This window comes from Rattus norvegicus, chromosome 18, assembly GCF_036323735.1.
Source record: "Rattus norvegicus strain BN/NHsdMcwi chromosome 18, GRCr8, whole genome shotgun sequence".
Classification (NCBI taxonomy): Eukaryota; Metazoa; Chordata; class Mammalia; order Rodentia; family Muridae; genus Rattus; species Rattus norvegicus.
Window position 1 is genome coordinate 3,574,354 of NC_086036.1, and position 14,716 is coordinate 3,589,069.

The 14,716-nt window shown below is 45.5% G+C and overlaps 1 protein-coding gene across 7 annotated transcripts in view; it reads right to left on the bottom strand.

Annotated features, from left to right (window-relative positions):
- The window catches only part of Tmem241 (transmembrane protein 241), a 152,234-nt gene that overhangs the window by 133,488 nt on the left and 4,030 nt on the right, over positions 1–14,716 (bottom strand). For all 7 annotated transcript variants that reach the window (XR_001842036.3, XR_005496208.2, XM_017601069.3 and 4 more), the window contains exons 2-4: positions 11,958–12,004; positions 6,920–6,997; positions 222–303 (exon numbers count right to left, since the gene is read on the bottom strand). Coding sequence is in view for 5 of the 7 variants with exons in the window: in XM_017601069.3 (XP_017456558.1) it covers positions 222–303; positions 6,920–6,997; positions 11,958–12,004 (207 nt within the window). In the remaining 2 variants the exon portion in view is untranslated. The remainder of the gene's footprint in view (positions 1–221; positions 304–6,919; positions 6,998–11,957; positions 12,005–14,716) is intronic.

Sequence of the window (14,716 nt, forward strand, 5' to 3'; positions counted from 1 at the left end):
GGAACCTTCTGAAACCATGAGCCAAAATGTTATTTCCTGAAGTTGCTCCTTGGGTTTTTGACGACAGCCACAGTCCACTAACCAGCACCTCAGTTCTCTGGTCTAGTCAGACATTCAAGCTGATGCCTAACACCAACAGATGCAGTAAATTCAAACACAAAGGGGGTGGGGACAGAGGGGCTGCATGCCCCTGGCCACACATAGAAATTCTCAATACTTACCAGTCTAGATAAAGCTTTGGACCCCGCATAGATTATGCCCACAAATAGCACTGAAGCAGGAAGCCACGTCAAAACATCAGATCTAAATGGAGGAAAAATCAAAAACGCTTTTACTACTTCATGCTGGAGAAGACCCCATCCGGACCCCCGAGGCAACGACTCCTTCCACCAAGGTTGTCTAAATATCCTGGGGGGTGGGGATGTTAAGTGACAGGTTCTCCTTACTCACAGAGAGAACATGAACAAATGAAGCCATTCCATGCACAGCTGTCATGTGACATCTACTCTGCGTTCAGGAACACCCCAAAACTGAACATGGATCAGCCTTGCTGTTGCTCAGGGAGAGGACACAGCTGATCTCCTTCAGTGTGGTAGGCCACTGATTTCAAGTATGCCAATAGTTTTGGGTTTTCTTAAAGAATGTTTACCTAAGATGTTTCGAACACTTCCATGGAATTACAATTTTGAACAAAAAAAAATAGAAAAAGGGCTTTTAAATAATAAATCTTAGAACTTCAACACAGTGGTCATATTCTGGCTTCTTCAGACTCTAACCTAGAATTTTAGAGATCCTCGAGGGCTTTGAAAGGCATATTTCTTTGGCTTGGCTTGACCACACCAGGAACTGAGTTTTCATGATAGTCTAGAATCGTGTTCTCCTCAAAATTAATAAGTAAGCTACGTGTGGTGGCACACGCCTTTAATGCCAAGTGCTTGGGAGACAGTCAGGCAGGTCTTTATGAGCTGGAGGCCAGCCTGGGCTGCATCATGAGCTCCAGGTCAACCAGAGCTGCACACTGAAATCTTAGCTCAAAAAAACAAAGACAAAACCCAAGAAAACCCATAAAGAGCTGAGCTGGACAGAGGGCGCCCTTCGTGGGGCTGCCACCCGCTGCCTTTCACTGAGGTTGTAAGTGATGCCTCTCTACTACTTGACGTTCCCAGTCAGCCTCAAAACTAGTAAAAATGAGTGAAGCTGTTTGAGCACTAGACAGCATAGCCATCCCACCACATTCAGTGAACACCACTGGGGCAGTGGCATATGCACAGAGTCCTCCCTTTTACTGTCCAGGACAGCAGTCTACCAAAGTCACACTCAGACCTAGCTCAGCAATGTTCCCAGTCTCTGGGACGGCCTCCAAATCTTCCTTCTGCAAATGCTTATAGCAACTTATAAAGTTCTAGTACTCACTGTGAACAGAGGCCTCACAGCTCAGTTAGCATGTACAGCCAATCAGGAACCACGTTACATGTTCTCCATGCTAATTCTTTTTTTTTTTTTTTTTTAATGTATGGTCTTTAGTATGTTAAAATGCTGTTTATGTAGTACCTGCAGAGGCCAGAAGAGGGCAGTAGATCCCCCAAGACTGGAGTTACAAAAGGTTGAATGGACAGGTGGGTGTTGGGAGTCCAATCCAAGTGTCTGGACCTGTAGCCAGTGTGCCTAACCCCTGAGCCTTTCCAGCCCCATGCTACATTGCTTAAAATCCACACAATAAGGGCTATGGGGAAGGCTCAGTTAGCAAACCTGAGGATCTGAGTAAGATCCCCAGGACCCGTGGGGAATCTGGGTGTGGTAGTGCACACCTGTACTCCCACACAGGAGGACCCTTGGGGCTGACTCTGAGAGCTTCAGGTCCAGTGAGAGCCCTATCTCAAAGAAATATGAAGCTGTCTGACTTAACCATGGTTAACGCTGTCAACTGAACACTTCAATTTTATGACATGGGAAAGCCACCCCCATCTGTCCATTCTATTTGACTCTTCCAGTCAATTACACACATATCCGTAAGAAAGTGCTCCCCTCTCAGATACTAAGGAGCATCCTAGTGGGATACTGCAGAAAGGCTCTCTCACCTGTGCCCTTGCACGAAGTATGTGATCGCTTTTCTTTTTGACTTTACGGGGACCACAGTTAGGAGACTGTACACGTCTTACGAGAGTTTTTGACCTTTGGACATTTAACATTGTTGAGACTGTGCTAGACCACGGAGACTTTTGAAGTTGGACTGAATGCATTTCTGCATTATGATACGGTTAGCAGCCTATGGGGCCAGGGAGTGGAATGAATGAAAATGGCCCCCAGAGGCTCTCCAGGAGTGGTGCTACTAGGAGGTGTAGCCTTGTTGGGTGGGTTTGTCCTGGTTGGAAAAAGTGGCACGAGGAGTGGGGCTCTGAGGTTTTTGATGCTAAAGCCAAGCCCAGAGTCACTCTCTCTTCCTGCTGACTTCCAATCTGGATGTAGAACTCTCAGCTACTTCTCTAGAACCGTGTCTGCCCGTGTGCCATCATGCTTCCTGTCATGATGAATAATCCTCTGAACATGGAAGCCAGCCACAATTAAATGTTTTCCTTTAAGAGCTGACACGGTCACGGTGTCTCTTCACAACAATAAAACCTATACTAAGACACCTTAGTCCCAGTACTGTCTCAGTGCCTTCTTGGATTACCTGTCCTATTCAATATCCAACACATTAGTATAAAATGGATTTTGTAGGGGGCTGGAGAGATGGCTCAGTGGTTAAGAGCACTGATTGCTCTTCCAGAGGTTCTGAGTTCAATTCCCAGCAATCACATGGTGGCTTACAACCATCTGTAATGGGATCTGATGCCCTCTTCTGGTGTGTCTGAAGACAGCGACAGTGTACTCACATGAAATAAACAAACAAACAAATAAATAAATAAATCTTTTAAAAAAACTGGATTTTGTACTAAAATCTCTGAGTGTGTGAGTATTCAAGATAGGCTAGACCAACCTAAAGTATGTTCTATGTTTAGTTTATGTATATTGAACGCTTGCTTGTTTTGAGATGGGCTCTCAGTCCACAATGGCCTTGAACTTACTATTTAGCCAAGGCTGACTCTGAATTCCTGATCCTCCTACATTCACCTCCCAGACCTCAGTACCACAGGTATGCCCTACCATGCCTTGTTTGAATTTTCTACTTATAAAACAATCTACAAATATGGGGTGTCCTTGAGAACAGAGCCTTTCTCAGGGAGCGAGGGCTCTGGAAAACTCAACAGCCACTGGAGTGGTTTAATAAGAATGGCCCCCATAAACTCACGTTATTTGAGTTTAACCCTCAGCTGCTTCTCCAGCACCGTGTCTGCCTACATGCCAGCATGCTTTCTATCATGATGATAATGGACTAAACCTCTGAAACTGTAAGCCAGCCCCGATTAAGTGCATTCTTTTATAAGAGTTGCTATGGTAATGGTGTCTCTTCACAGCTAAAACAGCGTACAATAACTTTCTGATTCTTGTCTCTAAAATTCAAAGAATAAAATTCAAGAGGCCAGAGAGAAATGAGGTCAAAGTTCACTTCCCAGCATCTAGATCAGGTAGCTCACGACCGCCTATGACTCTAGCTCCAAAGGTTCCCATTCGCTGTCTGGCCCCCAAGGTTACCTACACACATGTAACATACACTCACATAAGTAAAAATTAAAATAAAATAGTGAAATTCATGAACCACAAAGGATCAGCTGTGGAGAGAAATGTATTAAAGATTCATAGGTAAGAGCTTAAGCAGTTGGGGAAGAGGAAGAGGAAAAGAGAACGCTCCCATAGGACAGGAGAGGTCCCAAAAATAAGGTTCCTTTCAAGGTGCTAGTCTGGGGGCTTAAAAAGAACTTCTGGCGGAAACCTGCGTGAAGTACAGTGAGGATGCACTGTTAGCCCAGGTGGCCCATCCGGGTGGGTGTCCAGGGGCCTCCTCTCAGTGTCACAGGGCCACTAAGGCTACTCAGAACACAACTGAGAAAAATGCCTCCATAAGACTGGGTTGAAGGCCAGCCTGTAGGGCATTTTCTTAACTACTGATTGATGTGAGAGGGCCCAGTCCATCGTGTGTGGGATCATCCCTGGATTGATGGTTCTATGAGAAAGCAGGCTGAGCAATCCCCGAGGAGCAAGGCAGTAAGCAGCATCCCTCGGTGGGCTCGGCACCAGCCTCTGCCTTCCAGGCCCTGCCTGCTTGACTTGTTTCAGTGATGGACTGCAGTGTGGAAGTACAAGCCAAGTAAACCCTTTCCTCAGACCCATTGCTTTGGGATCCCTGGCCTACTTGACCAGCTCCTCAATTCCGTTCTCATCAAAGGTTGTCAACTCCGACAGATGCACACGACCTCAGGTCACTTTCCTACTGAACAGCTGGTAAACACGGCTCTGAAGTCAGGTCTACCCAGCTCTAAGTTTTCAGCCATGCCTTAGCTCTTGACCCACACAACCCTCATGCTCTAATGGAAGATAAGGCTTCAGACAGGTAAGCTGCAAGCACAGTGGGAGTTTTGTATCCGGTAAAAAACTATCAGGACTGTACTGTCCATTACCACCAGCCCTGCCTGAAGTAACAGGCATCTGTATCCCCAACCTAACGGTGAGCAGAGAGAAGAGCATGCCACCCGCATCCTCATGGGCCAGGAGAGAGTACAGATGGTGTCCCTTCTCTTGTGACTAAGGTCACAAGGATCAAAGGCAACAGGACACAACCCACAGCAGCCCATGCTCTGGAAGTGCAATGCTTAGTGCGAGCCAGCAGCTGGCTTGACTGCAGCAGGCCCAGGGCGGTGGAATGTAAGGTTGAAGTCCCAGACCTCCACACTGGAGTCCCTCTGAAAATAAACAAGGGAAACCCCTGCTGAGTTTCAGACTCCATGAATAAGTGTCTGCACTGGCTGAGGATGTGAGAACATGAAAACAGCATGTCTCACAATCTCCTCAACGTCACATTTCCCGTGGCAGAAAGCCACACCCAACCTACTGACGACTGACTTGCCTTAATAATAATTAAACAATGTCGTATGGTTGGAGACTTGTGTCAATCTTGCATTGTTTACTATGCCAAGGCTGAATAGCTGAATACATTATTTTCTCATGTGGGTGATGGTTTCATGATACTTGAGGTAAGTGCCCAGAAGTGCTGTTCAAAGGCATAGACCCTGAAGTTCACACTGGTTACAAAATCACTTTGTAGAGGAATCACACTGATCCGGCCATCTTTGAAGGCCTAACCCTGAGTCTAGGAACCAAGGGCATGAACATTAGTAGAGGAGGCAACTTCTAATTCGTCAGGTTGTGGCATCTGAGCCTTTTACGTCGGTCAATTATTTCCTTACCTCATTTGCCCACAAAGGAAACAAAATAGAATTAAAGTCTGTGGTGGTCCTGACAGGGTCCCAGCATCTGGGCCTCTGGGGAACTGCTGAGCCAGTTCGAGCTCATGTGCACGGTTGACTGCACACGTATGTGTTTGCATGAAGACAGAGGACCAACTCCTGACTGGAGGGACTGCAGGTACCATCACTTTGAAGTATCTCTTGCCAAGGACTCTGGTTTGGAAATTGCCACTCTGTCATGCCCCTGAAGGGACTGAAAGCCCAGACAGTGCATCGCACTTGAATCACAAGCCTGTTCTCCATCTGCATGTGCATGTATTCATAATAAGACTGTCGTTATTGAGATGAAGCTTAATTAAATTAAATCACTTGTTTTTTTAAATAGAGCGTGCCTTATTGAGAGAACATCTGCTTTCTGCAAACACTCTGCAGTGTTTTGTTATGGGTGCCTAGAGGGCTCCTCAAATGGAATTCTCAAGAATTCTGCATTCTGTTGGCATCTAGTGGGCATAAAGTCACTTCCAAACATGAAAGGAAAGAGCAGAAGACAGTTGGCTGTCACTGCCTAAAACATTAATGCCCCACCACTGTAAGTCAGTACTTGCTGTACGGGTGAAAGGACCTCAGCATAGCCCTTTCTATCTTGTGTATGTATACATGTGTACATGTTTGTGTGTGTGCATACGGTGTGCATGTGCATATGGAGGCCAGAGGTCAACCTCAGATGTCTTCATCAGTTGTTCAGCACCTTATTTTTTTTGAGACAGGGTCTCTCACCAAAACTGGATTTCACGGATTCTGCTAAACTAGCTGACCAGTGAGCCACCTTATCTCACACACACACACACACACACACACACACACACACACACACACACACACACACACACACACACGCACACTCTGCAAGGCTTACAGGCAAGCAATAACTCTAACGACTCAATTGTCTGCCAGCTCCTTCTGGGTGTATGGGAGAGTTTGGAGGGAAGAAAGCAAGGAAGCAAATGGTGTAACTAAATTATAATCTCAAAAAAAAAAAGAAATATTTTAAATAAAAAATAATTTAAGAATTGAAAAAGCCGTGTATTGCTTTCTGTGCACTCTCTCTGCTTCCTGCTCGAAGACCAAGATGTGAGCTCTCGGCTGTTCCTGCTGTCAGGCCTCGGCTCAGCCATCATGGGCCCTGACCCTGTGGACTGTTAAACTGCCCTCCCAAACTCTTCCTTCTGTAAGTTGTTTTGGTCCTTGAGTTTTATCACAGCAAAAGGAAAGTAACGGATACACTGGAACTATTATTAACTATTCTATAAATAGAAAACTTAATAAAATTTCCAAGAATATTTAAACCTGCTCCAGTAAGTTATCTGTAGCGATCCTTAGATCTAAAATAAAGGTAAATTAATAAGGCATTGCAACTTGTAGGTCTCTAGTAACTTTAATACCACATTCGTCACACTATTCGAGATTTGTCTCATTATGAAGTCACTGAACCTCAGGTTGGTTTCCTGGTGCAATACATTACACATTTAAAGCAAGTGTGCATGAACCACAGGTCAGTCACACACACACTGTTGTACCTTAGACTGCTGTTGATCTCCACCCAGCCCAGTTTCCATGACATGTGAAGCAAAAGTCCGCCAATGAGTGTCTGCCACCTAGAAAGGATGAATGTCGAGATGAGTAACTCCAGGCCTACAGAGTCCAGCTCTATCCAGTCATGATGGGCCTGCTGATGCCACTAATACATACTTCCAACCCTTCCCCTCTTCTCTCCCATTCTCCCTCAAACGACTCCAGCGCTCCAGTAAGCTGGCATTCTTACTCACCTGCTCCACTTCTAGACATTTCCTGAACAACCTCATTCATAGCCCATAGATATGGGTGACTTCCAGGGCCCCATTCTTACTCAGCTCTACCCTGAAATCCCGTAAGCTCCCAATTATGTCATATGCAAAATGCCACCATAGACATGGCCAACCATGAGCCTACCATCCTTACAGCCAGCTGAGATGTGGTCTCAACCATCCTTCCTAACCCTTCCTTGGCTACTTGGCAAAGTCCTGGTGATTGTATTTAGCCCATAGCATCCACATCCAAGGCCACCTCCCTAGCTGTTGTTGTCCTTCTTTGCATCTGGTCCTTAGCTTAGTCCTACAATGAGCCCCCATGTTTGTCCCTGCCATTCATTTTCTATCTTGTGGCATTTTTTTCTAAGCTGCTAATTAAATCATGCCTTTCACTTATTTTGAAAATTGTTGATTCCTCCTCAGCCCCTTCACAGCCACATACACCCTAGGGCCATGAAGCTCAGTAGAGACACTGTGCTCTTAGCTAGACAGTCAGGGACAGTATAGGTTAGCAACACTCCTTCCTCTCCTATTATGTAAAATGCATCAAAACGAGCCCGGGCGTGGTGGGAGAGACCTGTAATCCCAACTCTTCGGAGGCTGAATAGGAGGGTTGTGAGGGAACGGAAATATGGCTTAGCACACTTGGCAGAAACACTCACACACACTTATAAAAACAAACCTTAAAAGGGGCCGGGGAATTGGGAACTCAAGGTCATCTCTTAGAGGTGACAGAGAAGTGACAGTTCCAAGTACTCTTCAGTGAAGTTTCTTGTCCATATTCTGAGGCTCCAAGCAATATTCAGCTCCTGGAGCTACCACAAATGCAGTAAATCCCCACCGATCCCTTTACCAGAAGCATCCATGAAGGAGTCACAGTTTTCGAAGCCATCCATGTATCTCAGAGATTCATGGTGGGTCCAAGGATCCCTCAGCCCTCATGCAGCTAATCTCTCCCTGATGGTTTCTAATGGTGACCTTTCTATGTCCCAATGCCTGCATATGGAAGTTCTAATTACTATCATATCATCATGGCTAGTTCACATCCATGTCCAGGGGTCACATCTGACAGCAATCTCTCAGGACTCTCAGTTTAGACACCTTTACATTTTATGATTCATCCATACGTTTTAGAGCCTTAAGTTTAGTCACAGATGACATGAGGAACCTCACCTCAGAAGTGACTATAACACACCCATGTGCTGTGGTATTACCCCAAGAACCCCTGGCCTCCAGGACAAAGTCTCTTATGTGTGACTCAAAACCTTCTGACTTAGGCCAGTCCCTCCCCAGGATAAACTCTCTCTCCCTGCCTTGGGGATTCCCAAAGCACACATCATGCAACCTCAAATGTGCCAGGCCAATTTCCCTTCTTGGAAGCTGTTAGCACTGCCCACGTTCTCCATGATATGACCCATCTCCTAATGCAGTAGAAGACAACTGGTCAGTAGCAAGACCTAGTGTTTCAGTGGTCTAGCTAAGAACAGGCCAACTAGAACAGGCCTTCCGAATCAGCCTGGTCTAGAGCAGTGGTCTAAACCTGGTCAGTTTCCCCCCAAAGAGACATGTAGTAGTGCTTGGAGACTCTTTAAAAAAAAAAAATATATATATATAATTTTATGTGCATGGGTGTTTTTGTCTTCATGTCTGTACACCACATATGTGCAGTGCCTATGGAGGCAAGGAGTGGGTGTCGGATCCTCTGGAATTGGAATTACAGACAGTTATGAGGTACCACGTAGATGCTAGAAACCGAACCATGCTAGGGTCTTTCATAAGGAGCAGCTAGTGCTCTTCACTGTGGAGCCATTTCTCCATCCCCCCTAACACATTTCTACAGAGAAGTGTGATGGATGTGTTCTATACATGACCAAACAGCATAATGCCTAAAAAAGTCAACAGCTCTTCTCCCTAAAGAATTAACAAAAGAATACTCCAGAAAAAGATCATAAAAGACTAACTATATATTGTTTTAAGGATCCAAAGGCAGGGGCTGGAGAGATGGCTCAGCAGTTAAGAGCACTGACTGCTCGTCCAGAGGTCCTGAGTTCAATTCCCAGCAACCACATGGTGGCTCACAACCATCTGTAATAGGATCCGATGGCCCTCTTCTGGTAGCTACAGTGTATTCATATACATAAAATAAATACATTTTTAAAAACAAGGATCCAAAGGCAAAGGGAAGGATTGCACAATCAATGAGTGTCTTGTAAGTTGGATAACTGTAAATGTAACTTTTATTTTCCTGTAGTAATTGTCATCTCAGAGGCTTACTGCCCCCATCTGTTAACCTAGGCCCAGTCTTGGAAGCTTCTAGCCTCCATACAATCTTATCCAGGCCTAGAATATTTTCAGCCTCTGAGACTTACTGCTGAATAAGCCCACCCTTTCTTGTCCTTTGTGAACTCTGGCTGGTTGGTTCAACTCAGCTGCTCTGGCTCAAACTCCTCTCCAAGACAACTGATTTAATCTGGCTTCTCTCTTGGCCTCTGACTGAATTGCTCTGCTCCACCTCACAGTAACTTTGGGTCCTTTTCATTCTCTGGCTCCTTCTATCTTCATTCGTGTCTAGCTTGTTGTCTCTCTGCAACCCGTCTATAACTGTCATGGTAAAACTGCTCCCGCCGATTCCTCCTCCTCCTCCTCCTCCTCCCCCTCCTCTTCTTCCTCCTCTTCTTCCCCCTCCTCCTCTGCCTCCTCCTCCTCCACCTTTTCCTTTTCCCTCCTCCTCCTCCTCCACCTTTTCCTTTTCCCTCCTCCTCCTCCACCTTTTCCTTTTCCCTCCTCCTCTTCTTCCTCCTCCTTCTCTTCCTCCTCTTCCTCCTCCTTCTCCTCCTCTTCCTCCTCCTTCTCCTCTTCTTCCTCCTCTGCCTCCCTCTCCTCCTCTTCCTCTGCCTCCCTCTCCTCCTCTTCCTCTTCTCTCTCTCCCCCTCCCTCCCTCTCTCATTCCCTCCTTCCCTCCCTCTGCACTGCATATCCTATTCTCTTAAATCTTTCTGATTTGTCATTTTGTCTGCCACTCAATTAGGCATCACTTTCAAGCATGGTGCTTCCTTCTACAAGCTAAGAAATTAAAAGATAATTTTAAACAATTAAAAACAAATTTAAAAAATGTTCCACTAGACGTAGTGATCATGTGTTAGTACTCTTCTTTTTCTTTTTTTTTTCTTTTATTTGGGGTCAGGAATGGTACAAAAGAGGGGCCAGAAGAGAGCATGAGAATCCCTGGACCTGAAGTTACAAATGGTCTCAAGCTACCTGATGCTGGGAGCCAAGTTCTGGTCCTCACAAACACCCTTAACCATTAAGCCATCTTCTCCAGCCCCTAATGGTTATATTCTTAAAATGTAAAAAACAAACTGAAATCAGGCCTGGGGGCTGAGGCCTGTGATCCCAGCTACTGGGAAGGCTGAGGCAAGACGCAGATTCAAAGCATGTCTGGGCTACAGAGTGAGTTGAAATCCAGCCTTTGTTTTAAAAGCAAATTTTTAAGGGCAGATGATATAGCTAAGCAATACAACAAAGCCCTAGCAGGTTTGGATCCTAGGCTCAGTCTCCAGTACCAAGACTAAAATGCACCAAATAAATTAGAAAACTGCTAAACCCACAGTGAAAATAAGTGGAAAAAAAGGCACAAATAAAAAATTCACTGAAAAGAGGTCAGAACAGAGAAGCACAGAAAATCATCTGCCTTTAGGAATTAGCTACATTGTGAAACAAACAAAAAAATGTATTGTTATTTGATCATGAAATTTGCAGAAAGGAAAATAATAGGAGTCATAGTTTGGATATGAATGCGGGGCTAAAAGGTAAACTGAGGCTGGAGAAATGGCTCAGCAACCAGGGACACTCACCAGGCTCCTGGGGTTCCGTTCCTAGTACCCACATGGCAACTCACAATGGGATATAACTCTAGCTCCAAGAGACCTAATACCCTCTTCTGAACTCTGGGGGCACCAAGAACATAGTATACATACATACACACACACATGTGCACACGCACACACACACACACACACACACACACACACACACACACAGAGGAAAAGCAGTCATACTCATAAAACAAATCAAATCTTTTTTTTAAAAACTGGTAAAGTATTTTTTAAAATTGATTTACTGCCAGGCAGTGGTGGCACACTCCTTTAATCCCAGCACTCAAGAGGCAGTGGCAGGCAGATCTCTGTGAGTTTTAGGCCAGTCTGTTCTAAGACAGCCAGAACTATGTAGAGAGACCTTATCTCCTTATCTCCAGATGGAGAGAGAGAGAGAGAGAGAGAGAGAGAGAGAGAGAGAGAGAGAGAGAGAGAGAGAGAGAGAACACGCATGAGCTAAGTGGGAATATCCAAGAAGACATTCAGTTCAAAAAGAAAAAATGTCTGGAGCCTTTGGGACATGATTCAACACAAACTGACAAATGGAAGGACTATAGTATCTGCCATTGATGATGAGGCTGTGCAGTTACTAAAACTTTCAAAGAACATTTTAAGGCACTGTCCGAACATTTCCTATAAACGCACACGAAGTCTGCTAAAGGTATTTGCCCTGGAAACTAGAGAGCTGGCTCAGTGATTAAGAGCACAGTCTGCTCCTGCAGAGAACCAGGGTTCAGTTCCCTGCAGCCATGTGAGAGCTCACAACTGCCTGTAACTCCAGCTACAATGCCCTCCTCTGGCCTCTATGAGCCCTTCATTTATGTGTCACGCACATATATACAGAAACATACAAATTTTAAAGAACAAAATCTGAAGAAAAAAAAGATACTCACCCTTGGAATAATGTAGGGTAGGTAAATTTCAGGACAGACAGGACATACTGAAAAACAAATACCAGATTAATGGACATTCTGAATGACACAGAATTGATAAAGTATATAATATTACTATTGAAGAAATCATGACTGGAAAGAACGACCTTCCAAGTCATACTGAAGAGCAACTCGGCTGAAGTAAATTTGTATTTTTGTTTTGTTATCGTTTGCTTGTTTGTTCTTAAGACAGGATCTTTGTCTGTAGCCCAAGCTGGCCTAAAACTTGTTATGCAACCCAGGCTCCTGGTAATCCTCTGGCCTTGGCCTCCTAAGTGCCAGAATTTCAGGTATGTGCCTCCATGCCCTAATTCAATCTGTATTTATATTCTTTCTTTTTTTTTTTGTTGTGTATGACCCGTTGATATAATGAATGAGTGTGTTCATCTGTGCAAGTGTGGGTGCAGACACAACCACGTGTGGAGGTGTTAGCTTGCCTTCCGCCTCGCTTGTGATATGCTCTGGTTATCCACCATTGCTATGCCAGGCTGACTGAGCCAGGAGCTCCAGTAGCCTTCTCCTCTGCTCCCTGTCTTGCTGCAGGAGCATAGACACACACTATTACATCAGGCTTTTATGTGGGTCCCAGAGATCTGAATGCAGGCCCTCACACTGAAGAGGAAGCACTTACCCAAGTGTCTCCCAGCCTTCCTGGTGAGTCTTTTAATCAAACTTACAGAGCTTTACAATGGAGGAATTGTTGTCTTTGGAGACATTGAAAGACCTCCCCGAAGGGAGCCACTCACTCAGTCACTCGGGATATTGGCAACCCCCAATCACCAGCTGGAGGCGATTCTTGATGCAATCAGCAAGAGGCTTTATTCAGGAATCAGCAGGCTGAGGCTCAACTCGTAACTCACGAAGGAGCAGAGGAGAGGAGCCCCGAGCTGCACTGCACTCCCATTTTTAAAGCATAAAAATTGCAGATGGGGAGGGGAGCGAGGGAATATGCCTGATTGGCTCGTTTAAACTTAAGCAAATATCACAACTGTGGTTCAAAGAACAGTCACTGCCCATCTGGCAGTTTCAGGCCCTATCTCTAAATTTCTGAGAATTGTTTATCAAGTACCAGATGTCCTTGGCCAACGGCCCTCTTCCTGGAAAGTTTCAGAGGTTTATGTTCCCATAGCTTTGCAAAACCTTAGGGGCTTTTTCTTTTATTTTTTCATTCCCCTACTTTCTTTTTGTTAAGTTCCAATCACAGAACTTCTGCACCAGCTTTTAAGTTTATCTCGGGCTCTTCACGATTTTTGAGGTACTGTTGTCTGAGCATCAACAGCTGGCCTGCACTGACTCGTTCTCGGACAAAAGTCACTAACCTATTGAGTATACAGGGCCCGGAAGTGAGGATTAACAGTAGTATAGCAAGGGGTCCCATGAGAGAGCTAATTAGAGTGGTAAACCAATGGCCGTACCAGCTTTCAAACCAGCCCTGTCTGGCTTCTCGGTCTCTTTGTCTGTCTTCTAGTCTCTTTCTTAGTTTGGCCATTGAATCTCTAACTACTCCAGAATGGTCTACATAGAAGCAACATTCTTCTTTTAAGGCTGCACAGTTACCCCCATCCTTGAGGAACAGTAAATCTAACCCCCTGAGGTTCTGCAGCATGAGGTTAACGATTCCTCTAACTTTGTGATGGACTGTTCTATTGCTCTGAGATCTTCGTCCATAGCAGCCCGCAGCCCCTCAAAGTATTGAGGGGTTTGGACTAGGGCAACTGTTCTGGTCCCTACCCCTGCTGCTACCCCTAGGCCCAGAAGGATGGCCAATGTAGTTGAGACAGGTTCTCTCTTATATCTCTTAAGCCCTGGGTCAAACTTATCCTCAAAGGAAGGTGCATCATGGTAGATAACACAGGGTAGCAACTGCACTAGGACGCAGTAGTCTTTGGAGGTATTAAAGACTGAAGTGGAAACAAAGGGGTTAGACCAGTACTACATGCCCACCACCCATCAGTAGGGGGGATCAGATAACAGTTGACACTAGCTCATGGGCTAGGCAAAGTCTGATTACACAGATGTTGGTGACTCTTAGGGACAGCATCAAGACAGGTCCCTTTTCCTGAAACCTGCGTCAAGGTTAGCTTTCCTTTTGTCCCCCATTGGGACAGGAGGAATGGGAGGTTGTATTACTGAAGGCCCCTGAGAAGGCAATTCCTTCATAGTAAGGGGGCCCTGATGTCAGGGATAACCAACAGGATTTGGGGTTGGAGGCGTTTAAGACACTAAAGGTTCCCTGCACCAACTTGGGGAGCTGTTGCCCTGTCCCTGGGAACTTGGGAGTGGTCAGGGTGAAATTAGAGGCTGGGGTGACAGTTAGGCTTGGGGAAGGTCAGGGCCCTAGAGTAGAACCTGCCCGGGGGGTAAGGGAAAAGCAGGCTGCTAGTCCATCAGGACCATGTTCGGGCCCACAGGGGTACCTGGAAGAGACTCTACCTTGAGTTTTATGGTGAAGGTTAAACCCTGGTCATAGCCTGTTTGACAAAATTGAAGCCCCCAAGTACACCCTTTATGCCAAGATTTAAACTGTGTTCCTGTAGGCGTAAAGCGAAAGGCTACTGGATTGCACTGCCCCATATTACAAGTAGCTAGTGATGAGGGGACATATCTTCCCCCTTTGGGAGCAGGTGGTGGTTCCAGAGTGATTTGGAAACTGTTATTAAATCCTAAGAGGAAGAAGGCTTCCAATAGGTGGTTCCGGTCGTTTCACATCCCCAAGCTTT